This window comes from Plecotus auritus (assembly GCF_963455305.1).
Source record: "Plecotus auritus genome assembly, chromosome: 5".
Taxonomy (NCBI): domain Eukaryota; kingdom Metazoa; phylum Chordata; class Mammalia; order Chiroptera; family Vespertilionidae; genus Plecotus; species Plecotus auritus.
The window spans coordinates 127,326,175-127,353,546 of NC_137776.1; the positions used below are offsets into that span (position 1 = coordinate 127,326,175).

Here is a 27,372-nt window from a genome sequence, read left to right on the forward strand (position 1 = left end):
TTTATAGATGATTAAACTAAGTTTAGAGAAGTTAACAAGCTTACTATTAAGAAGTAGTAAGTGGCCTACATTTGACACTGAGCTAGTTCTTCCTACTCCAAACTTCATGTTCTGCTCTACCCCATTAACTTATATTTGAATTAATATGAAAGGATTACATTGTTAATATCCAGTGCTATGCAAATGAACATTATTAATATTGATAGTATAAGAGTCAGGGACAATCTTAATAACAACTTTGAAATTAGTACACGTATCTCATTTAAGAATTCACTTTTTACTCCTAAAATTCCTTTGGAAATACATTTCAAAGGTAAAAATAATAAACATCATATTTATTAGGCAGGTACAGATATAATATAGTACGATAAATGATATGTACACCTGGAAGCAGTGTTAGCCCTGTTTATGTCTTGAATACTCACCATTATTTCAAAATGATTCTGAGATACTATTGTGTTTATGGAAATTTCCACAGGAAGAATCTTCTCAAATTATATGCTTTCAAATGCTGCACATCTTCCTAGAAAGCCCATTAACATAACTATTGTTGTATTTTAACAGCAAAAGACCCAAAACCATATCCATAGATGAAAATATGGAGCCCAGTCCTACAGGAGACTTTTATCCCTCTCCGAATTCACCAGCTGCTGGAAGTCGAACATGGCATGAAAGAGATCAAGGTGAGTAACAAGCAGAAGCCTCTAGGGACATTGTAGTGATATGTCAGCTCATTTCATGTTTCATTTAGTCAAAATAGCATAGTGGAACCAATATGGATTTTTTTTTCCCATGAAATGGCTGCAGTAAAATTAGTTTTAAGCTAATGTGCTTGTCAAATATTTTCAAAGTTAACTTTGAAAAAGTCCCATGTTTTACGTGTTTATTGAGTTTATTTTTCAGACAGAATGATCTTTTTAGAGCCCCAAATTATGTATGGAACTAATCATTGTCTGTCTACCTAAGTTGGTTGGGCTGCAGCAGAAACACGAGTTTTGATTCCATTAGATCAGTTGGCTTCTCTTTATGGGGTACTTCAGGGAGGAACCAACCCTTAATCAGTTTGCAGGTGCCAGTTACTGAAAGTTCCCATTGAATGGCCATGATTCCTTCTGAAAGTGGTTACAGCATAAAAAATAAGTAAACATGGAACGTAAGAAACTTTATATCTGAATCAACCTAGTTATACTTTCTAGATAAAACTATGACTCAATTCTAAGGCAGCTTTGGGGAAAAATATAACTTTAAGAAATAGGTATTATTTAGCTCTCTGAATTCAGACTTTGCTCCCTTTTATTCTTAAAGTTTATTGCAGCGATTTTCAATTGGTGTGCTGCAAGAATTTGTAAAACGTGCAATACCTGACTCTTTAGTCAGGACACTGACCTCTTTTCTTTTAGACTATCAAATAAAATATAACAATAGCCAACATAATAATAGCCATCCAGTGTGAATGAATCAAAATTATACCTGATTTTTGGTCAGATCAACAAAAAATATCTCCTCGTGTGCCACACAATTTTAGTTTATCTGTGCTACGAGATGAAAAGGTTGAAAATTTGCTGGTCTATTGAATTATTTCATCAAACAAACCCATGCCTGTTTGCCTTAATTAGAGGGAGATTATTAAGCCTGGAAATAGAAAAATTAGCTAACTGAACTTTGTGTTGGTATGTGTGCATGGATGTAAGTATGACTTATATAATGAGAATTGTCTTTTAAATCAAGTTTTGCATTTTATTAAAAATGTAAAAGCACTCTTTATCAGTAGTTTTAAGCCCATGACTTGGGTATGTGTATCTGAGGGTTGGGAAGCTGTATGTCCAGCAATCTCAGGGCTCAAATAACTTAGCAGTAAAAGCTAGTCAGTTCTTTACTCAGGACTACATTTTTGCTGCTCCAGATTTTTATACCGAATGCCTTAGAGTTTAAAGAATAGTGAAAAATTTTCATGGAGGAGTTGGACTTTGAGTCCGGTGAGTCTCCTTTAACAGGCTGAGATTTTTAACTGGTGAAGTAGGGGCTGGCATGGACATAGGCAAGCGCTGTGGGAAGTTAGAATGGCCATGTGCGCCCTGTGGCTGGGCACTGTGCACGTGGAAGGAAGTAATGGCAGATGACAGAGGTCATTCTAAGGACATTCTTGAAAACCAGCTGGAGAGTTTGGCTCTAAGGACACTTTTTCCAATCTGTTCTTTAGGCTGTAGACCAAATCATCTGTATAGAACAAAATGATGCTAGTCCTGGCCGGGTAGTTCAGTTGGTTAGAGTGTCAATATTAGGGCATATCAACCAATGAATCCATAAATAAGTGGAACAACAAATTTCTCTCTCTCTCTCTCCCTCCCTCCCTCTTTTCTTCTCTCCCTCCCTTCTTTCTCTAAAAATCAATCAATAAATTAAAGAAACTCATAATGACATCACATCACTTCTCTATTTCAGATCCTTTAGTAACTTTCCATTCCTCTTAGAAGAAAATCAGAATTCCCTCGTATGTCCAAAAGGCCCTATTTCTTGTCTGTCTCTCCTTTGACACCCCTCCAGCCTCAGAGGGTGCCATCTGCTTCTTCTTACACTTGAACCCCCTGCTTTGTTTACATTTGGGAATATAAAACCCAAGACCTTCCTATAAGCCATGTCTTCTGGAAGCTCCTCTTCTAACTCTGCATGGAAAGTTTTTTTTTTTTTCCTCATTCAGGTGCAGCCTACATGGAGGAACTTCAGTCAGGTCTTACTGTTTTTCTCTCTTGACATTCAGTATGGTTCCTTGTACTCGTAATATGTTATTACATATTTCTTTATGGAATTAATTGTCTCAGTCTGCCTGCATTATGAGGTCAGGGACTTTTATCTATTTTGGATACTGCTGTAACCAGCACCTGGTAACCATGCATAACACTTGGTGCACAGTAAGGGCACAGTCACTGTTGGATACATGAAACATTGATGGGCAGAGCACCAATCCTATTAGTGAAGGCAAGAAAAAATAGGGACTTCTATCAGACTTGCAGAAATGAGGGTGTAAACAAAACCCTCAGCCCTTTATATTTTATTGCCTGTTTTAGTGACATTGTCAGTGTATTCTAAACAAAGCCATATTTTCCCCATCAGAAAATAATTCTGGAAAAGATTATAATGGTGATAACATTGTGAGTGTGTGGGAGTGGATATGTTGTTCATAAGTGTAGTGTTCTTTATTATAGAGAGTGTCACTTTGTAAGAATTAATTCCCCTTTCTGCCTTTTAAATAAAGCCAATCTCAAATCATATTATAAAACATTCTTGAAAAGTAGAAGGGAAACTGTCATTCTTTCTCTTTGTAAAATCATCGTATTGTCTTGGTGATTTTCTTTTGTCAAGATGACTAGAATTATTGGAGAAGTCTGTAAAGGCATATTATATTAAGAGTAAGGAAGAATGATCCATTCTTAAGTGGGCTTAAAAAATAAACCTCTGTCACTTTAATTCTGAAGAGCCTGAAGACTTTGTAATGTACACAATAAGCCATTGTGGAAAGAAGACTTCAACCACAATGAAAAAATGAGGGCAGTACAGTACTATCTTTATAAATTTGCTAAGCCAAATGCAGTCCTTTTGTTCTTAGAAAATTGCTTTTTTTACATTTTCAAAGTAAAATGCCCCATGGTTGTTCTTGTCCGTCTTCAAATGTTCTTTAGAAACACTTGTCTGCCATGAACGGAATTTTCTAAAGGGCATATTGAGTACCACTCAATATTTGTAATGGCTTTAGTGCATGTCTTATACTTGTTTCTCCCACAAAGCCCTGCTCTAATTGGTACTCAGTAACTACTTATTAGTTGAGTAAAATGTGCTTGTAATTGGCAGAAATATTTAAATTTTGCTATTAATTATTTCCTGGGTATGCTTTATTCTGCTGTATTAACTTTGCATTAAAATCTACTCTTGCCATAGCTCTTAGCAAAACTGATTTTTGAAATATGAGAATTAAAAATAAAATTATGGACTATTTGTGACATTCTACTTATAATCTGAAACCCTAACCTAAACCATTGAGGTTTACTCCAAGTAGGCAAAAATAAAGGATGTGATATGACCATTTCTAAGAGAATTAGGCAATATTTTCATATGAAATCTAGATTCATGCAATGATAACTGTTCATGTAATTTTTTTTTAATATTTTATTGATATTTCACAGAGAGGAAGGGAGAAGGATAGAGAGCTAGAAACATTGATGAGAGAGAAACATCGATCAGCTGCCTCCTGCACACCTCCCACTGGGGATGTGCCCGCAACCAAGGTACATGCCCTTGACCGGAATCGAACCCGGGACCCTTCAGTCCGCAGGCTGACGCTCTATCCACTGAGCCAAACCGGTTTCGGCTGTTCATGTAATTTTTAATAATTTAATGAAAAGAATATTTTTTTAAATAAATCTTTATTCAGATTATTACAATTATTTCTCCTTTTTCCCCCCATAGCTCCCCTCCACCCCTTTCCCACCCCACCTTCTGCCCTTACCTCCCCCCCCACTGTCCTCATCCATAGGTGTATGATTTTTGTCCATTCTCTTCATGAACCCCCCATACCCCTTTCCCCCTGAGAATTATCAGTCCACTCCCTTTCTATGCCCCTGATTCTATTATATTCACCAGATTATTCTGCTCCTCAGGTTTTTAATTCACTTGATTTTTAGGTTCGCTTGTTGATAGATATGTATTTGTTGTTCATAATTTTTATCTTTACTTTTTTCTTCTTCCTCTTCTTTAAGAATACCTTTCAGCATTTCATATAATACTGGTTTGGTGGTGATGAACTCCTTCAGCTTTTTCTTATCTGTGAAGCTCTTTATCTGCCCTTCAATTCTGAATGATAGCTTTGCTGGGTAGAGTAATCTTGGTTGTAGGTTCTTGCTATTCATCACATTGAAAATTTCTTGCCACTCCCGTCTGGCCTGCATAGTTTCTGTTGAGAAGTCAGCTGACAGTCGTATGGGTGCTCCCTTGTAGGTAATTAACTGTTTTTCTCTTGCTGCTTTTAATATTCTCTCTTTGTCTTTTGCTCTTGGCATTTTAATTATGATGTGTCTTGGTGTGGTCCTCTTTGGATTCCTTTTGTTTGGGGTTCTGTGGTCTTCCTGGACTTGTAAGTCTATTTCTTTCACCAGGTGGGGGAAGTTTTCAGTCATTATTTCTTCAAATAGGTTTTCAGTATCTTGCTCTCTCTCTTCTTCTGGCACCCCCATAATTCTGATGTTGGTACGCTTGAAGTTGTCCCAGAGTCTTCTTACATTATCTTCAACTTTTTGGATTTTTTTTTTTGCTTTTTGCTTTTTCAGTTGAGTGTTTTTTGCTTCTTTGTATTTCAATTCTTTGACTTGATTCTTGTGTTCCTCTATTCTGTTTCTGGGTCTCTGTATAATATTTTTTATTTCAGTCAGTGTATGTTTAATTTCTAGTTGGTCCTTTTTCATATCTTCGAGGGTCTCGTTATATTTATCGGCCTTTTCTAGGATATTCTTAAAAAGTCTTATAACGGTGGTTTTGAATTCTATATCCAGTCGTTTGTTTTCCTCCATTTCTTTCGTTTGTGATCTGATTCTTTGACCCCGCATTTTCACCGATTCCCTGAGTTGGTAAGGTAGATATTTGTGCTAGGTTTCCAATATGGCCCAGTGGGTCTGCTTCCCCAGTTAACCTGAGGTGGACACTCTTGGTGCACCCCTTTGTGGACTGTGTGTACAGCCTTGTTGTAATTAAGTCTTTATTGTTGTTGGTATCACTGGGAAGAATTGACCTCCGGGTCAGTTGGCTGTAAGGATCAGCTGTGTCTATGCTGGGAGAAGCCCGGTGCTGGAGACAGCCCTATAGGATTAGACTTGCCAAATTGCAATAGCCTCTGTGCTCAGCTTGGATGGGGTGGAGTCTCAGTCTTGGCTTCCTGTCAGCCCCGCCCCTGCGCGCACGTGCACTTTCAGTCCTCCGCCTTCCCCAGCTCGAGTCTCTGCCTGAGAGTCCAGACTCCCCCCACAAGAGCATGGGTCCCCAGGGGCTCGCCTGGAACCGGGGTTCACTGCAGTCAGAACTGGGGCACAGTGCCGTCAGGAGCCTCTGACTCCCCTCCACCAGGGAAAGCCCGCGGCAACCTCCGCAGCTCTTGTGCGCACCGGCGCGCGCGCGAGCGTGCACTTTCAGTCCTCCGCCTTCCCCGGCTCCCGAGTCTCCACCCGAGAGTCCAGACTCCCCCCACAAGAGCGTGGGTCCCCAGGGGCTCGCCTGGAACCGGGGTTCACTGCAGTCAGAACTGGGGCTCAGTGAAGTCAGGATCTTCTGACTCCCTTCCACTAGGGAAAGCCTATGGCAACCTCCGCAGCCTTTGTGCGCACTGGCCCGCGTGCGCCTTCAGACTTCTGCCTTTCCCAGCTCGAGTCTCCGCCCGAGAGTCCAGACTCCCCCAGTAAGAGCGTGGGTCCCCAGGGGTTCGCCCGGAACTGGGGTTCAGTGCAGTCAGAACTGGGGTTCAGTGCGGTCGGAGGCTTCCTTCCCCCTTCCGCCAGAGGAAGTCAGCCAGGCTCTCAGCCGCCCTTCCTCTCTGCGCGCACAAAGCCCCTTTGCCGTACCTCCAATTCTCTGTGAGCTTTTCTCCTTCCTTCTAGTTGTAGAATTTTCACTCAGCCTGCTTTCCTGTGGTTCTGGATGGTGTCCGTTCTGTCTTTTAGTTGTAGTTTTGAAATTGTTGTGCGAGGCAGCAGTTTAGGTGTTTACCTATGCCGCCATCTTGGTTTCTCCCGAAAAGAATATTTTTATTTTAGTATATCACAAACATAATTAAGTCTATTCTTTTTCTTTTCAAAACACAAAGTTACAATTTTCTGAATATAAAAGAATTATAATTTTTAATTTTTCAGAACATAGACACAAATATTTTAAAAAACTAACCACTATTTAGTAGTGTTAAACATTGGGTGAGAATCTATATAATTTGCTAAAATTTTTCCTGATGAGTAGCCATGGATATTAAATTTGTCAGCATCTACATTATATAATATTTATATTTTTATTTTATGTCCTTTTATGCATAGAGAAGGGAAGAAAAGAGAAAAAAGAAAACTGGCCCACTAACAAGGATTAGACACTGTTACATTCCTTTTCCAAATTCTGTAACTTTATTTTATTATTTTTTGCTTAGTCCTCTATGACTTTCCCATTATTAAAATTTGAGCTGCTTTTACCTCTGTTGAAAACTGTTTTTTTTGGATACTGTTTTTTGTCATTTAGATTTTAATGGTTAAATGAATAAAACCTGGTTAGTTTTCAACATGCATGTTGAAAATTTCTCTTACTTTAGTTCTTACATCAGAAGAAATGTCATCTGAGGTCTTGTCTACCTTAATTTTTTCCACCAGAGTCAATTCAGAGACTCAATTCCTAGTGGATGTACTTGTCTCAAAATCATCAGAGTCATCTTTTGCAACTTCTGATAAAAGAGAGAGAATAAAGAGGGAGGTCTTGTTTTTTTCTCTAATTCAAGTTACTTTCAAGGGACTAAATGTAGTTGTATTTTAATTCCCAGGAATTTAACAGACTAATGATGCTAATAATTGTGCTTGAAAACTTGCAACAATTCTTTATCACTGTCACTTTGCCACTGCCATTCTAATAGTCACTGATTCTTCTATGTCTGAATATAAAACTCCTAAAACACTATTTAACAGACAGTTAGTGATAGGGTAAATATATTTGGAATATACAGCTGGGGTTTTTTAATGGAAATTTTAGCAGCTTCTCAGACTGACCAGTATTTAAACAATTTGTAATCTTAGTTAAATGTAAATTCAAAATAATTTTGGAGTCATATTTTATTAACTTCTACACACTGAGGATTTAAGATAATTGGGCTCAATTAACATTTATCAAATGCCTATTATTTGCCAGGGATTTTTCTAGGCATTGGTCACACAAATATGAATAAATTAAATTTTCAGCCCTCGACCTGCTAAACAAAAATATAAATTTTCACTGTTATGAAAAATGGTGGTTCACAGAGGATAAATAATGTAAACCAATTTATGAGGGGGGTTGTCTCCATGCCTAAAAAACTAGCATTCTTTTAAGCACTAGGCTAAGTAACTCTTTACACAGAAATCAACAAATTGGTATGTTAACAAAAACTAGTATTGGTATGTAATTACAGTTTTAAAAGGAGTTTAGCCCAGCTGGTGTGGCTCAGAGGTTGAGTGTTGACCCAGGAACCAAAGGGTCAATGGTTCGATTCCCGGTCAGGGCACATGCCCAGTTGTGGGCTCCATCCCCAGGAGGGGTGCGTGCAGGAGGCAGCCGGTCGATGATGTTTCTCTCTCATTGATGTTTCTATCTCTCTCCCTAAAAATCAATAAAACCATACTTTTTAAAAATGGAGTTTAAAAATTTATACTGGACTCTTGATAGGCAATATTTAGGCATCATGTTTTGGTTGCTATAGGTACTATAAAATAACACTATTTTAAAAAATTACACGGCTGTCATAGAAATAATAAGTCTCTTCAGCTCGTCTTTGTGAAGTTTTAATACATTTCCAAGCCCTTGAGATTAATTTTGACCATTTTGCAAATGTTCTCATTTGTAAGATAGTCTTCAATCTTGTGCTAAATTTTAATTTAAACTTTATAATTGTTTTGTAATAATATAGTATTAAATATCCAGTGAATTAAACCAAAGGCCTCAAGGGAATACTGGAGGCTAGACAGTATTAATACTGGCTTGTATCATGATATCAATCAGTTGTATAGGAAATAAATAACAGTAAGTAAGAGTGTCGTAGCATATTCATAAGAATTGGAATCAGAGACCAGCAGTATAAAGAATATTAATAGGTATGCTAGATACAAGAACACTCAACTAAGTTTGGAAAATTCTACATTAATAAAAATTTAAACTTTTTAAAAATGAATGAATTCATAGAAAATTTTATATACTATTGTGTGCTATGGATATGAATGTCCAGAGTGAACATCAACTGAGTGTGTTCATTAAGTTTGTGACTTCAGAACCTTTTTTTTTTCCCCATCCAAGAATCTATAGGTTCAAACTGTGGAAAACAGTGTTCTTGCCCACATTACAGTTTGAAAAATGATATCGTCTCAAGATTTCTCTAGAGCTGTGGGAGCTGGGCGAATGGGCAGCTTTCACAAACAGTTGAATAACTACTATCTGGGAATCATTAATATTAAATGAAGTTCTAGAAAATGGCAAGGCAAACAGCTTAGTAATCTTACTGGAAGAATTTTTAAGCTCCCTTTGGGGGCCAGATAGAACACCAACAATTCCTCGCATTCCTAGACTTTGTATCACAAGGATTAAATGTCATATTTTGAACTAGGCAAGATGAGACACACAAGTGCTTTTGATGGATAAATGTGCAGAGATGGTTGGAATTGAATGTTTGAGCACAATTGTCAAGCTTTTTTTTTGGGGGGGGGTTAGCTTCTTATTATTGAAAACATGAAAAGTCAAGAACTTAGACTTGTGACAGAGCTTATAGTGAACCTCCATGGCCCAGGATGCCATCCGAGAGCAGGCTCCAGGGGACACCTCTGCCACAGGCATTCCATCCCCTTCAGCGACACTGCTGTAGGGGAAATCACAGCGCCAGCATCTCTCAAACCAAAAGGAAAATGACAAGCTGTGGGTGAAGGCTGTCATCAGAACGCCTCGCTTTGTGTACCGATTCACAGTTGTTCATGCTCCTTTCATGCATCCTGATGAAGAAGAGCCTTTTGTGGGGGGGGGGGGGGGGGCAAACCTGTGTACATTTTAGAAGGGCCAATACTACGTCACAGGGGAAAGTTATACTCAGTCTGCGTGCTGGAACCTCCATGATTTGAAATGATAGCATTTGCAGAAAAACCAGGCTGGATCATTAGTTCACACAAATATACACAGAACCACTTGCTATTTAATGCAGGGTCTCTAGATGGATGGAACACAACCTAAAGGAGGAAAGTGGGAAACCCAAGGAAGACTTTGCTAGCTTAGGGTGCCATGCAAAGTTTCTTGGCGTGGTAAAGGGTTTTGTTGTGAACCCTTTTACACATCGATTTCATGTTGAAGTTTATTTTGAAGTAGTTTGGAAAGCTGCTGTTCTATTACCAATAACATATACAGGAAGACATTGAGTTGTTATGGATAGAACACAGATTATTAGACTCTTTTGCGAGGTGTAGATGAAACTATTGGTTTTATAGCTAAGCAGTGGAAGGTTCAGAGAGCTGTCCCATCCAGTGTGTCCAGGTAATTAATAGCAGAGCCTAGATCTGCTTTTTAAAGCCGGTTTTTTTTTCCTGTTATCCTACCATCCACCTAGAGAATCGATATGTAGACTTACCTATGTAGGGATAAATGGGCCAGGAGAATTTGAACACTGCTTAGGAAATCTTGGCAGGCGGACAGTTTTCCTAGGGAGCTTCATAGAAGATTTCATTACAGCTTATAGAGCTAGAATGGGAGAGTAGGGATGAATTCATGAGTTTTCAGGATTCTGGAAGAACTGTCAGGATGTTGAGATGGTAAAATGTGTATTTTCTTTAAAAATTTTGGAGATGTGAGTGACTTTAATGGATAAATGTGGAGAAAGGCTGGTTTGAAGTGAACGTTTAAGCATGATTTTTTAAAAGCTTTTTGTTGTGGAAAATGTCAAAAGTAGGGAGAAGCATAAAGTGAACCTCTATGTCCCAGCTCGAACTGTTACCAATATTTTGCCGATCTTATTGCTTTAATATCTCCCAGTTTTTTGAAGTATTTTAATTTTAATCCTAGAGATTTACTTTAAATACTTATAAGTATATCAGATGGTGACTTTAAAAAAAAATACAGCCCCAATACCATTATCAATTTAACATATACAAAAAATTCCCTAATATTATCTAATATATAATCCATGTTCAAATTACCCAGAATATCTTATAGGTGTTTTGTTAAAATGAGGATCCAAAATGGGTTACATATCATATTTGTATTTTCATTCTCTTTTTAACCTATGAAAGTTATATTAGCTTTTTTCTTTATTAGCCATATTTATAATAACTCTTTTCCTAAATCATTTATTTGTTGAAGAAACCACATACATTAATTATTTTTTCAGCAAATATATATAAATGAGGAAAACTAGACCTTCCTGCCATTTGTGGCTACCATTGATTGAGCACTTACTACCTCTCAGGACTGGGTTAAAACTTTACATATTCTTTTTCTTTTAAACCCTATTTAAAAAACACATTTTACCCGCTCATTAAACTGATCACTACAGTGACTGAGAAATCTGATCACACCGCCAATAAGTAGGAGAGGTAGCCTGGGAACCCTTGCTCCATCAGCTGCAAAACCCATGTTCATTATTACTACATACACTGCCTTCCAAGCAAGTCCTTGTGATGGTATGTTTATGTTTTTTTTTCTGTTACCCTAAACCTCTATTGCAGTGTTTTTCTAATATGTGGTACTTCAGGAGAGATAAATGCACATAATACCTGAGGAGTCCGCAGACTCCAGGGATTCCTGAGTGCAGTCCTTGGGCTACTCAGGTTAAGGATTTATTTTCTCTTTAGAGATGTTGTTATTAAATAACCGTAAAGTCTAGAATGTCTTTACTAGTGGCATGTGACATACATCTAGTTTAAAATGAGCAATGTGTATGTCAAAGTATGAAAATTGATTGTATATTTATTGTAATATATATATTTTTCTTTTAGTTCTGTTCTGATATTTCGCCTTATGCATAAAGCACTATAATGGTGAGCAGAAAACTGTAAATGCTGGTGTGGCCTTAACAAGTAACTTAATTTCAGTAACCTGTGAATTTTCTCACCTGTAAAATAACAAAGTTGGCTACTAAGGTTCCTTCATGTTCCAGTATTCAGGATTTAATATGAGGCAAAGATTTGTAGGTCTTTAGGGCTTGAGTCTTTAAGCTTTCATTAACATGGATCTTTTTGAAAATTCAGAAAGTTTTTCACATTCTTAATTATTTGTAAATGTTTATTTTAAATATTGTCTTAGAATAACAGAATAATTGGGCTGTTTATGTGCTTGGAGGCACCATATGTTTTGCCTTATACCTGAGGAATGCGCAGTTCTTACAAATAACATGTCCTGTCTTGCGCGACTCTGGTACAACAAATGATTGATAGAAATTGAGTTATTATAACAGAACCTTGTTATGGGATCAGTGTCTCCTACTTTGAAAATAAATGACTCAGCCAGACGGCCACATTTATTTTCTCTAAATGACTAGGGATGCAGCAATAGGAGACCATTATCCTGTGACAATATTCTGTTTCATTGACATTATCTCACAAATGTAATTGGTCCATTACTAAATAGAGGTTTTGTTACTGATCAATTTCACGATTTTCAAAGCCATTAGGATAATAAATATGCCATCAGAGTAATTTCATTGACAGAATGTTCTATTTTCTTCATTTACATTTGTTAGAGGAAAAATATAGATTTAGGTTGAACTGAAACACTACCATTTATACCAGTTTTGACTATTTTTACATTAAGAGAAATGGAATATTGTACAGAGTAATCATATTTACATTGAGCTGCTGAACTGATGACCTTAAAATTTTTGTGATTTTCCCCCCCGCTACCACACTAAACCACATCAAATCATAATTGCTCCCAAGCAATTAGTTTACCACCTCAGTTTAATGATTTTATTTGAAGTAAATTCCAGATCATTTCTAGGACTTTACTGTAAATCCACTAAAGTAACACATCAGTTAAATCAACTGTAACCATACCAGTGTAGATAATAACAGCATTAGTACCAACAGACCTTGAGATGTCTTGTAGCATAAATGTTTCTAAATGCATGGCTTTTCCCCAAATGTTCTCCTCTCAAAACTCATCTGTAATCTTGTTAAATTAGAACTCTTCCAGTATCTTTCTGACTTTTACAGTTAAGGTTACGGTATTGATTTTATTTTATAGTCCACAGCTCTCAGATGCTTAACACTAATAAGCCTCTATAGCCAAGAGGTTTTCCCTAGAGGCACAATGAATAGAAGCTATTTACCTATGCCCATATTTAATAAGTGACTAAAATATACTCCAAATCCTGCATAATTGTTTGGTGTTTTTCCTCCTTTTAAATTAGGCTTTCTGAATTTGTTAAAATAAAATTCTTAATGGGCAAAAGCATTTTGAAGTGTTTCTAAAAAGCAGTTCTCACTTATTCAGTATTCACTTTTTTTAAACACTGTTCTTAGTTATTCAAGGTGGGTTTTTAAAAAAAAACACACTTTTTTTTTTTTTAATGTCTCAAGGAAGGTGTTTGTAAGCTTCAAAGGGGTTTGAGCTTTAACTTTGTATTGGGTGTAGGTGTAGCCTGGAGACTTTTTTTTATAGAGATGTGATAGTAGAGACTTGTAGTAACCTGCCACTTACTGTGCCTGGGTTGGAATACACACTTAAAACTATGACAAAATGTTTCAAGTTGTTGAAGAATACAGCAATATGCTTAACTATAGTTGAGATGAAATAATTCAATGATAAAGCAAGAATTTTTATTTTTTACATGAAGACAACTACATTTTCTTCTTTTAAAAAGAACTGATTTCATTTTGTTGAAAAGGTTGAGAAATCTAATTGAAGATCTTTTATCCCCTTCTAATATAGATTGCTCGTTTTCCAATTATTTTAGAGTATGATAAATATCTGTGTGTGTGTGTGTGTGTGTGTGTGTGTGTATATATATATATATATATATATATATATATATATATATATGAAGATACTTCCTTAACATAGCAGTTAATTATTTTCTTAATCATCTGGCATCATCATCAAGCCACTGTAGTGGGATTAAGTCCATATGTCTTGTTGTAACATTCAGAGTTTTTTGTTAACATGGAGTGTGTAGAAAGGGCTAAGTCGCTTTTGCCATACAATCATAAAATTTTACATCTAGAAGAGAACTTAGAAACAAATTTCAGATATTCTCTTCTTCGCTTGTATTCTCAAAAATACATTTTTGGTGTTAGCCAATTAAATCGCAAATATTACATTTAAGTATTTCATTTTATATTTTGGCAACATCCAATGCCCAAGACTGATGGAGGTATTTTTTTCTTAAAGTGTAATGTTGGGCACAGTAACAAGGTTCAATATTGTCCACCCATCATTGGGAACTATTTATAAGATTCTATTTTTTTCCACACAAAATATATATTTTGCAATTTTTTATTGTAAAGTAAGACTTTTTTTGTGTGGGGGATTTGGAAGAGCAAACTATAAAATGTAAAGAAGAAAATAAAAAATTACCTCTAAACCTATAACATGGAGATAACTTCTGTTAATAATTGACTGTATTACATGCCAATCTATTTTCGATGTTTTTTTTTAATGAATTTCTTATGCATATTTTTGCACTAAATTGGGCTTATGTGATATATGCTCTTTGTAAATTATTTTCTTTTTTTGTTTTAAATTTACAATACAATAGCATTTTGCCATGTCATTCAATTTCCACTCTACAATGACTGCATGCTATGCCACTCTTTGGCTATATTATAGATTTTAAAAGTCTGCTTTGCTCATAGATGTTTAACTAGTTTCCAAGTTTTTGTATGATGAAATCTTTGTGCTTAAATATAATTATTTTATTTCTATCTAATTCTATTCTTACTCCCTGGTACCTAGCATACTGCCTGGCATGAAGTCATCAGTGGATGCTCAGTGAAATTTTGTTAAGGAATAAATGCATTCCTACTGTAGAATTACTGAGTTAAATGTTTTAGCCATTTTAAGGCTTTTGCTAAGTATTGGCACAGAACCCACAACGTCTTATCAATTTACATTCCAACTAGCAGTGCCTGAGTAGTTTACCTATAATATTTAAATGTAGCTGTAGGCTCTAAATAATTTTGAAACATGTTCCCCCAAATATCCTATCTAATAAAAGAGTAATATGCAAGTAGACCATCACTCCAACACACAAGATGGCCGCCCCCATGTGGTCAAAGATGGCCACCACAAGATGGCCAGCAGGGGAAGACAGTTGTGGGCAATCAGGCCTGCAGGGGAGGGCAGTTGGGGGTGACCGGGCCAGCACGGGAGGGCAGTTGGGGGTGACCAGGCCAGCATGGGAGAGCAGGTAGGAGTGACCTGGCCAGCAGGGGAGGGCAGTTAGGGGCGATCGGGCTGGCAGGAGAACAGTTAGGCATCAATCAGGCTGTCAGGGAAGTGGTTAGAGCAGCCGTGGGCAAACTACAGCCCGCAGGCCGGATCCGGCCCATTCGGTTGTTCTGTCTGGCCCGTGGAGCCGAAAGAGCAGAGGGTTCTCTTGCTCCTTTACTTTGAATTTATATTAGTTCACACAAACACTCCATCCATGCTTTTGTTCCGGCCCTCCGGTCCAGTTTAAGAACCCATTGTGACCCTCGAGTCAAAAAGTTTGCTCACCCCTGGGTTAGGGGGTGATCAGGCTGGCAGGCAGAAGTGGTTAGGGGCAATCAGGCAGGCAGGCAGGCAGGCAGGCAGGCAGGCAGGCGAGCGGTTGGGAGCCAGCAGTCCTGGATTGTGAGAGGGATGTCCAGTGGGATCGGGCCTAAACGGGCAGTTGGACATCCCTCGAGGGGTCCCAGATTGGAGAGGGTGCAGGCTGGGCTGAGGGACCCCCTCGCCCCCAATGCACAAATTTCGTGCACCGGGCCTATAGTATTTAAATAACAGTGTCTCTTTGGTCTTGTGATTCTGCTCATGTACCTCTTTTTCACCATTTTATATTTCATTTAACCACTGGGCATCACACCACATCATTTCTCTCCATGAACCAGGACAACTCCATCTTACTATGAAGGAAATGAAGATGGCACCACCTCAGGGATGGTGCAAAGCTTTCTAGGAAAGGTATAGCCTACGTGGTCTGCTTCCATCCTCCTCGAGGACACACTCCTTCAGAGCGCTTCCCCACCATCAGTCCTTTATCTGTTGGCAAAACTTCTTCACACTAAGGATCAGTGTGGTTCCCCACAGGGACACCTATAGAAATAAATGAAGCAAAGCTTTGGGCTGGGATCTTCTAGGCTTGATCATTGTAGTGTTTTGCATAATGTTTATATAAACTTGATGTAAACGTTTAAACTGCCCCCTCCTCAAGAGGATGTACCGCAAGGCAAAAACAGAAGAAGGGAAACCATGGTCCCTTTTAGCATTCAGCTGGCGGAGCATCTTCCCTGCCTTCTCGGTGTCCTCTGGGCACAGGGCCCAAGCTGTTCCCTTGTCTCAGGACGAATTTGGGATTTATGGCCTGAAGCAAAAGTATCAGATGTCTAGCTCTTGAACTCGTCCTGCACACCAGACTTGGTAGTGTCTCTGTTATTATAAATAGTATTATTACTTTATGCAGATATCCAGTCATTTTTCATGTTGTCTTCAAGCTTCCACGGCAACATTTTAATGGAAAGCAGAGACTCCCCAGCTTAGCTGAAGTTTGGTTTTCACTCTCAGTGTTTTGTGTTGCTTGGCAGAGTCTCAGGGAGGTAATGGATGTGTTGACCACCTTTGCCATCATCCACCAATGAGTTTGGTCTCTGTCTCTGAAGAACTCTTCTATGTAAGGAGTTTTTGTAAATCTGTAAAGCTTTTTAAAACTATCAAAAATCTAAAACGTCTGAAAAAGAAAGAAACGTAGAAAACTAGAAGAGGTATTAACTTAGTAAGACTAGTCAATATGATATATTCTTGTCAAATCCCAGTCACTGGACTGTCTGTATGCTAAATTTTCTCACATGTGCACTTTTGCTCCTTGGTCTATATCATGCTCCCACCGAAGGGGCAAAGGTAACAGAAGTTCCCCTACTATTTTCATTGCACCTTGAGTTTTCTTCTGCCAAAATGAATCCAGTAACGTCTTGTAAGCAGTTTGATAACGTCAAGAGGAAAGAAAATATTTTAAACTATGATTTTTAAGCACTTCGTAATAAAAGATACTTTAAAGAACTGGAAAAGTAAGAGAAGACAGCCAATGGTGGCTTGTACGTATAAGGGTTCATTTAGACTTGCTTACATGTATGGCATGTAAATAAGAAAGACAAGACATATGTAAAAGTATTGAACTTTATAACATTCTGAGGCAATTTGCTTCTTTGTTAAACAGATAAAAAATACATTTTCTAAATCATAGGAATGGTCCAGTTCATATATTTTAATTTAGTGTTAAGCTATGCTGAAAATAATGGCTTCCAAAAATTTAAGAATTCTGTGTGTTCCTACATAATTGTTTTGAAATAGCTGTGTACCATAAGTGTCATTATAGGGAAGAAGAATAGAAATTAAAAAAAGAGAAAATGATGTGTTTTCCTGTGTAGTCTATAGAAATGTGATTTGTAACCTTAATCTATTCAAGCATATTGAAAAAGCCAACATATTGCTCTGCTCTGTGTTAAAAACGAGCAGGTGTCCCAGACAGGCAGGTGTTAAGGTGGCTGTTTGAGCTTGCCCTCGATCGCTAGTTGACTTCAGTGAAGTTCTCCTAACAGGTGTCTAACTGCCTGGAGTGCCATGTGACATTATCCCGGGAGCCACTCGGGTGACAGCCTGCTACAGACTGAGGAAGGGGTCTTTGCTTTGATGAAGAAATTGCCAAAACTCATGTCTCATTAGTGTTTCCTAAGGTTCTTTGGAAGTGAACAACAGTTTAATTAAGGGCTGACGTAAACACGTTTCTGCACCCTTTCCCTGCAGCATTTTATCACATTAGAATTGATCAAAATTGTTGCCTTGGGCTGACTCGAACAGATATACATCTGGAGTGCCATTTGTGCAAGCTGCCGATGAGTCGGGTACATACGCTGAGTTTCACAGCAACTCTCTTCTTTTGTAGATGCGATTACCTTGTTGGGAGATGAGTCGATCTATATTTTTGCTTAAGCCTTTATCTCTTTGAAGTGATGCTGTGAGATGAATGACACCTCAGGGCTTAGGATGTATATAAGTCTCAGTGCCAAAAAATTATAGTATAGCTAGGAAAAATTACGTGATAATTTGATTTTGCAAAATACTTATTTAAAGGTGTGCTTCAGTCTAAATGAATCAACTCAGCTTATACGAGGAGCCTAGTTGAACTTTTTCTTACATGGTGATTTTTTATTATGCATTGAACTGTACAGTTGGTTTCTAAAGCCATCACTGATTTTCTAATTATAAATCTAAGTATAGGCATTGATGACGAATACTATCAGTGTAAATGTTGCTTTTTTTTTTTTTTAAAGAGTAGCCTTTCTCATCTTCTGTCATTAAGAAGAATCCTTTCTGTAGTCTTATATTATCATGATGGTAATTATTTAATGCATTTTTATATTTAATGTCTATCCTCTCTGCTAAACTGTGAGCATCACCAGGACAGGGAGCAGGTGGTCTTATTTAACATGTTGAACTTTATGTCTCTCCATAGTTTGTCACACTTATTAGAAGCTCACTGACTGATTTTGTTTTCTCTCTGCTTTCCATTCAGTGACTTCTCCTCTGATGGTATCTATTCATGCAACATGCATTTTAACATTATCGACCATGGTTATTTCACTCATCCTACACAGCTAGTTATCATTCCACCGTGCAGCCTCATCAACATGCAAGAGGTTCTAAAATAAACTGTCTAGACACCGAGTCTGCTGTATCTGTTCTACCTTCTTTCAATCCTGGATTTCTAAAAATTCTTTCCATGTTCTTAGCCTGTTCTTCCAGTTTGCACATATGTTTGTGTCTTTGATAAAATTATCTTCTGTGGGATCAACCATTAGTCAACTTTATTTATATATATATATATATCTATATATATATATATATATATATAGATATATATGGATTAAACAAGTACAAAATAATAATGAAAAAGCCATCGAGTGATATAAGACACAAACACAAGATCATTCCAGAGATCTAGATCTCCCAAGTTCCTAGGAAGGTTTACTTATGGAGAAAATGAATCATGTTGGTTCAGTGGATAAAATATTGTTTTATAGCTAGGATAGGAGGGTAAAGAGACATATAATTTTTAGCTGGAGGGAATGTCATATGCGAGGAAAGGGACAGAGTTAGAAGCACATTCCTCCTGGTTCCTTCCTCCCCCAGGAGGTCATAACCAAATTCATTTAGCTAAAGTTTAAATAATATGGATTGATAAGGAAAAACTTACATAAAAATGTGGTTCTGCCTGGCTGGCGTGGCTCAGTGGTTGAGCACTGACCTACGAACCAGGAGCTCACGGTTCCATTCCCAGTCAGGGAACATGCCTGGATTGCGTGCTCAATCCCCAGTGTGGGGCTTGCAGGAGGCAGCCGATCAATGATTCTCTCTCATCATTGATGTTTCTCTCTCTCTTTCTCTTTCTGTCTGTTTGTCTCTCTCCCTTCCTCTCTGAAATCAATAAAAATGTATTTAAAAAAAATGCAGTGCCATGATAAATCTTAAAATGAGGAAGATAATTTGAAGGAGAGAATTTCAGTAACTGTGTCTATAATGAACCATGTTGAGGAAAACCTGGGAGGGGAGGTGGAAGAAAATTCTTGACTCAGCCAAGTACACACAGCCTAGTGGAAGCTGCAAAGACAGAAAAAAAATTACAGCTTTTGGAACCTTTTTTCTTCTAAAATGAATTCATTTATAAATTGTTACTTTCTAAATCATATTAAATTTATTTCTCTGATTTCAAGCCCTCACTGGCCTTTGCTTCTTTCTCATCAGCCACCAGTAACTCCTGCCTCCTTCCCACCAACAGACCCACCAGCTAATCTTTTTCTTATCATCTTCCCTCTCCTTCAGCTTCGTTATTTCATGTATTATTCAACTTATACATTATAATGTATTTGTTATTATTCAACTTATTATATATTTATATGTTATTCAGCTTTATTATTATCCAACTTATTTTCAACCTAATCTTTTTATGTATTATTCTTCCTGTTCAGGGGACAATGAAATGTGAAAAGCATGACATTTGTTTTTCTTCACAGAAAGGTCATTTAAAAACATCTCTCCTATATATTTATTCCTCAAACATTTTTTCCTATAGCATATGAGTGCATTAAAAATAGAAACGATATCATTTTTCAGTTTGGCATGAGGTCTATTAGACTGCAGACATTCAAAATAAAATTAAAATAAAAACAAAACTGGTTTGATTTATGATTAAAATGTAATAGCTAGAAACTCTACCCATATTTCTCTCAGATAATTGACCTTTTATTTTTATTCCCTCTTCTGCTCAGAAAGTGTTTTTTTTTTCTTCTCATTGAGGGGAGGGTTTAATTTGTATCCTCCAAAGTACTTAGCATAGTGACTTGAACGTTTTGTGCACCAGTATATCTTTACTGACTAATGGGCTCCAAATTAATTTTATTTAATGGGAAAACAAAGGAAGTTAAGTCTACTTTCTAATACTATCATTTTTTATTTTTTTAAAATTGTTTCAGTCTGGCCAGTGCACCATCTCATTATTATTTTTATTATCGCAAGTTCATTTTTTGTTTTTGTTTGAGGAAGAGACAATCCGTAGTCCCTTTTACACATGGAGAGTGACTTTTATTCTGTTTCTGATGCATTGGCCTCTATCATTTTCCTATGTGTTCTGAACATGAAGGTGTATATCTAAAAGAGAACCAGAAATATAAATTGATCTATAATAATTACTTAATACAACAAAGTGTATCATTTTCACTAAGAAAATGCCAAGGCTTTATTTTTCAAAAATTACATATCCGCCAATATTCTTAAATTTCTGTACAAACGCCCTTGATTTATGTGCCCTTTACGAAAAGATACTAGTACATATGTGAATTTGGCTGGGCTTAATAAAAATTCTGATAAAGTTACAGTAGCAATAGCTTTGATTGATCTTCTCCAGAAATGACATAGCTGAAATTAAACTTACTCTGCTTCCCAAGTGTTGGCATATTTAATTGTTTTTGAATGTACAGAAAATGCTTTATTATTTACACAAGGAACCAAGATGTATAATGAATGCTTTATTATGTACAGGAGGGAGTCTTTAGAAACTGATTCACATAAGTTAATTGTATTTGAAATGTTTATTTAAGCACAGGTAAAGCAATAGAAAGTTACCAGGTTTTTTTTCCTAAGAGTTCATTTTAAATAAAAATTTGGGAGGGAAACTTATTACATCATCTATATATAAAGTAAAGGATGAAATGGAGGTTTTTCAGCCTCAAACAGTGTATATGCCTATGATTACCTTCAATCTGGCCAAAATGCATATTTTTGTAGTGTTGTCTTTTAAAATCACATAGCTATTTTTGGCATTTTGAAAGTAAGTTAGCTGAAATGAAATTTCTTTATTTTTAAATTATTTTAAAATTTCCTCTCTTTTTTTTGTAACAGCACTTAATTGCTATAGTTTCATTAATCTTTTTTTTTCTTTTTAACTCAGATATAAGAAAATGGTTCACTTTCTCATCAAAGTTCTGATAGGTTAGTGATAGCCAGTTAGTCACAAATTATAGCTTATGGCTACAAATACACCCATCATTTTTTTGTAGACTGTGATCTCTACTGTTTATACAGTAGCACATGCACCTTTAATTTCCAGCAGCATATACATTCTTTAACTTTCAGTGTGCTGAAAACACATATTTAACTTTATTAGATGTTTTTACCAGAGTTTAGGTAATTTTTCAAATGATAAATCATATGATATTAGTTTCTTATACTAATAGTATGTACCATGTAGTCTTTTATTTTTTATGTTAAAAATGTATTAATTAAAAATTCATATTATATAAATATATAATGTGTGATGAAATTTTGGGGGTTTTTCTTGTAATAAAAGTTTATTTTTTAGAGATACAAACTGAAATATTTATAGGTGAAATCATACGATCCCTAGGAATTGCTTTAAAGTAATACAGGGGGAAAGATACATGGGGTAAAGGTAAAACGAGATTGATTGGCTGTGAGTTGCTAATTGAAGTGGGTGGTGAGCAAAAGAGTATCCATTACTATTCTACTTATGTATGTATTGAAATTTTTGATAATGAAAATATAAGTTTTATAACTTACATGATTTTTAGAATATTTTACTATACATTTATAATGCTGATAAAAATCAACACTATTCCAGGTATTGAAACAGGGCCCATATCTCTGACCAACTGGAGTTTTCTCCTGAATTACCTTAATGTAATTAAATTTTTATTCACCTAACATGATGACCTTCTACATCAGTTATTAATTGAATTGGGTTAAGTCTTTTCATTATCTATGACAGTGATTTTCAAACTTTTTCATCTCATGGCACACATAAGCTAATTTACTAAAATTCCTCAGCACACCAAATAATTTATTTTTTGTCTATCTGACAAAAAAAAAGTTGGTATAGTTTTGATTCATTCACATGGGATGGCTACTGTTGCGTTGGCTGCTGTCATTTTTTATTGGACAATCTGAGGGAAAGAGGTTCATGCCCCTGACTAAAGGTGTTGCACGTTTTAACAATTTTTGCGGCACACGGGTTGAGAATAGCTGATCTATGGCATTAGCTCTGTTGTCCCTCTAATTTCAAGTTTTCATGATCTATCTTTGGGCAGTATTAAATATTTGTGGAATGAGTGAGTGATTGAATGAATGCATCCCTGAATACTTCTCCTAATATGGCACCTTTTACACTGTTTTGTAATTCCTTTTCACTTGTCCATAGCCCCTCACTAATAGTAGAATCTGCCCCTCACTAATAGTGGAATCTACTCAGTTTCTACTCTTAGGTCCTCAGCAACTAGCACAGTGTCTGGAATGAATTAGTCCTTCAATAAATATTTATGAATGAAGATATTAATTAATCTATCTTCTTACACGGTCTCTATGATTGCTATCTCCATTTTGGCTAATTCATTCTCCATGTAGTTTCTGGACAGATTGCTCTAAGCTCTCAATGTGGTCATAGCTCACCCATTAATAGCTTTTCCTCATCAGGGTAAGCATTCCAGACATTTATATACAAAACCCATGGCCCCTTAGCATGTGGGTCTTGCCAGCGGCTCGCTTCCTTCCTTTATCTCTGTACTTCACCCCACAGACTATTTGTACTCCTTGCATGTTTTATGGCCCCGTTCCTCGGAACATTGCTTCTCTCTGAGTATGTCATCCCCATCCACATTTAAAAAAAAATATTTTTATTGATTTCAGAGAGGAAGGGAGAGGAAGATATAGAAACATCAATAATGAGAATCATTGATCAGCAGCCTCCTGCATGCCCCCTTCCCCCCCACCCCCACTGGGAATCAAGCCCACACCTCGAACTGTGACCTCCTGGTTCATAGGTCAATGCTCAAACATTGAGCAACTCCGGCCGGGCCCAACCCACATTTTAAGCTCGGTGCCCCTGGGGCGCCTTTTCTAAGCTGGGGAGGCTCAGGGGATCACTGCCCTGTGCAGGGGGGTGCAGAAGTAGTCACAAGCACCACACATCTCTGCTGTCAGCACACTGACTCCCTCTGAACTGCTGACCACTGTTTCCTTCCTTTCATTTTTCTCTCCATGGACACAGAGTATCCCTCCAGCAGCCATTGCTTTTTTTCCCCTTAACATCCTTACTTTACTTGGCAAAGAGAGGAACCTAATAAATATTTGCAGAATGAGCAAATGAAGGAATTTTTTTTTGCTATACAAGTAATGAGTTTTCCATAAAAGATGTTAAATCAATAATATACTTACCAGTGCACCCAAAGGTTGTTTCTCACATTTGCACCAGGTTTGCCTCTGTTTTTTCCACAGCGTCATCAGCAAGTCAAAAGACAAACCCCTGAATCATATAAATCTAAGAATAAAATGCTGAGGTTAAAAAAGGCCTTGAAGTGAACCAAGGGGCCAATGGAAACATGATATTTAGTTTTTCAGAAGTTCAAGATTTGCTTGCTAGTAGGAGTCATTCTGGTGATAATTCTAAGGAGGCAATGGAGATAGTTTCTGACACATATCCCAAAGCTCCAACATAACTGGACTTTTGACCCTCAATATATACTTTGTAAAAGAGCCAAACTCACAAAAACAATAAAATGTTGGGAGTTAGATCTATTGTGTTAAGATGAGCCTTGTAGCTTAAGAAAGTCCTAAAGTGTGGGTTTTTCCCTCTTCCTTTGCAGATATGTCGTCTCCGACTACTATGAAGAAGCCTGAAAAGCCATTGTTCAGCTCTACATCTCCACAGGATTCTTCCCCAAGGTTGAGCACTTTCCCCCAGCACCATCACCCCGGGATACCTGGAGTTGCACACAGTGGTGAGGAGTTTTAAGCATAGAGGAGAAGCCTCCCTTTCATTTGCAGAACGCCAAGCCCTCAGGGATGGAGCACAGTTTTTTAAGTTTTTTATTATAGCTAGTGGTGGCCATATTTTCTCAACCAAAAGAGGGAGGGTCATAATCTGATCAAATATTTTTTTTAATTAATATATGAGGAAAGATGGTCAAAGCCATACAATTAAATAACATTTATCTATGTATCTATCAGTTGCCTTTATTGGAAAGATTATAATGACAAGAAATTAGAAAATATGAAGTACATGGTCATCTTAACTATAGCTTCAGGGTCGGTCTTAATTGTATGTATTTTACCAAGAAAAAGACATGATTTCAATTTGTTGCTGAGTTTAGAATATTTCCAGAGGCATTAAGACATATGGATGCTATTTCTGTATATATTATTTTCTACATGAGAGTCAGTATTTATTTATTTGGGAATGAAATTAATCAGGAAAAATAAAAGAGATACTTTGATAATTATTTTATATGCACAGACTCTGTGATGTTACACTTGATGTTACATCTAATTTAAAGACTTCCTAATTTAAATAGGAAAAAGAATCCAATATTTTACATCTGCACTTTAAGGACCAGTTAATATTAAGTCACCTTTAATATTAAAAATGAGCTATAAATAATAATCAATATAAATAAGCAATGACCTTCACATTTGTGTACAGATATGAGTGAAGACCATGGTTAAGCTGAGCTGAGATTAAGAGCACTTTGACATGAAGTGAAAAGATGTCCAGTCTAATTTAGGTGTTTGTATTTCCTTACATTATACTTTCAAAAGTGTAGACTTCTTAAATAAAGTGATACTTTAATGAGGAGTTTTAAGAAATATGTAAGTACTATTGCCCCAGTGCATGAAATTTATGCACTTGGGAGGGGGGTCCCTCAGCTTGACCTGCACCCTCTCGCAGTCCAGGAGCCCTCAGGGGATGTCTGACTGCCAGCCTATGCCCTGGGGAGTGGGCCTAAGCCGGCAGTTGGACATCCTTAGCACGACTGTGGAGGTGGGAGAGGCTCCCACCACTGCCACTGCACTCGCCAGCCATGAGCCTGGCTTCTGGCTGAGTGACGCTCCCCCTATGGGAGCGCACTGACCACCAGGGGGCAGCTCCTGTGTTGAGTGTCTGCCCCCTGGTGGTCAGTGCACCTCATAGCGAGTGGTTGAGCATCCTTAGCATATCATTAGCATATTACGCTTTGATTGGTTGAACAGACAACCGGATGACTGGACACTTAGCATATTAGGTTTTTATTATATAGGATTCTCTGCAATGCTTCCCTTTGGTGGAGGATGCTCAGACTTCAATGTGTGGGAAGATTACACAGGCCCTTGTTTCAGGGCCCTTTCTGGTGCCTCCCAACCTGGAAATCCTCATTTAGAAGGTCTGCGGTTAGGCCCAATCACCTTCATTGTAACAACAAATGTAGAAGATTGTGAGTGCCCTGGACATTATTGGGGAAGATAAGCAACATCCCTTAAAACATTCTTTTTTTAATTTTTTGCACATAATTACAAAGTCAGAGGTAATCTATTCCAGATGATTTTCATTTATAGGTCATGGAAAGAATTTATTTTTTCATATTGTTTGCTACATTGTCTCATAAAACACTAAACATTTTTCATATGTGATTTCCTATGGTTTGGATCGAAATATTAAATAGAAACAGATATTTAATCTTCACTTCTACATACATTTTACTGGTTGGTACTCTTAATTTGTACTTACGTGATTGTTTCTCTCAACATTATAAAGATAATGATCATGCGATTTTATTCTTTTCCCATTTTTCAAACTTAAGGCTTACATTTCAGAAGCTAAACCATAAATTGTGGTCATACTAATGTTGAAAAGTTACAGTACAATTAAACATTGCCCACAATGCATGTTTTACATATTATTTCCCTTTATAAAATATGTGATTTATGGGTAAGTTTATGTCTCTATGAAAGTATAAATTCACATCTCTGTGGGTCTTATTCTTGGTCTTATCTTAATATCTTTTAAGCTACATGTTGTAAAAGTTAGAGTGGGAAGAAAAATATTTAAAGTATAGGGCTTCTTTTGGTTATGAAAGAAACGTTTTTTATTAGGAGAAAGAGTTCCCAGGCTCTATGTACAAATATTCATAAGTACTAATACAATGATCGGGTCATTATTCAGGACATCATTGTTTATTAATTATGGGTTTTCATTTTAGTCAACTACCAGCTAGGATGCATAAATAAAGTATGCATTCACAATTGGATTACACTTCTGTTTTGAATTTTGGTAGAAAATTGTGGATCCCTTGCCCTCTAATTGATGCTGTGACTTGGTCTGGACTTATATAAGAAAAATACTTACTAACCAAAATTGTGCTCTGATGGAGAATAACTTTGCTTAAAGAAATGTTTTACGAAGTATTGGCTTAACCTATGAAAGAGAAACTTCTTTTTAAATCATTCATAGATCTAGAAAGCAAGATTGTTAATATCCTATAGTGAGGGTTGTGTCTGTGTATGCTTAGTAGCACTGGCATTCAGAATAAAAGACTAACTGCTATTTTAGGAGCGTTTGGTTAAATCGTGGGGGGAAATGAATAGCTATCATTTTTATCGTTTCGCAGCATGCTTTAGGCTCAGTACAGAGCATTAAAGAAAACAGCTAACAAGTCTGTCTTTCCTTTTCTATCTTCTACAGTCATCTCAACTCGAACTCCACCTCCACCCTCACCGTTGCCATTTCCAACACAAGCTATTCTCCCTCCAGCCCCATCGAGCTACTTTTCTCATCCAACAATCAGATATCCTCCCCACCTGAATCCTCAGGATACTCTGAAGAACTATGTACCTTCTTATGACCCATCCAGTCCGCAAACCAGCCAGGTAAAAATGAGAGAGAAACTAAGATTAGAGCCTAAGGGAGATGGAGCAGGTCTAAGAGATGGCGCTTACCCAGACAGTTATGTCTGGCAGAACAACAAGCTTTTGCCATCCATCTTCAGGAAGTGTCTTGGTGATGCAATACATTTTTATTTAAAGGTGGCTGAATGACAGGTAGGAAGTGTGTTGCCCCAAAGGGGCACA

The 27,372-nt window shown here is 37.1% G+C and overlaps 1 protein-coding gene across 13 annotated transcripts in view; it reads left to right on the forward strand.

Moving 5' to 3' along the window:
• NFIB (nuclear factor I B) overlaps positions 1-27,372 on the forward strand; it is a 443,907-nt gene that overhangs the window by 381,845 nt on the left and 34,690 nt on the right. For all 13 annotated transcript variants that reach the window (XM_080668009.1, XM_080667999.1, XM_080668004.1 and 10 more), the window contains 3 exons: positions 565-683; positions 24,135-24,269; positions 26,987-27,171. In XM_080668009.1, the coding sequence (XP_080524135.1) occupies positions 565-683; positions 24,135-24,269; positions 26,987-27,171 (439 nt within the window). The remainder of the gene's footprint in view (positions 1-564; positions 684-24,134; positions 24,270-26,986; positions 27,172-27,372) is intronic.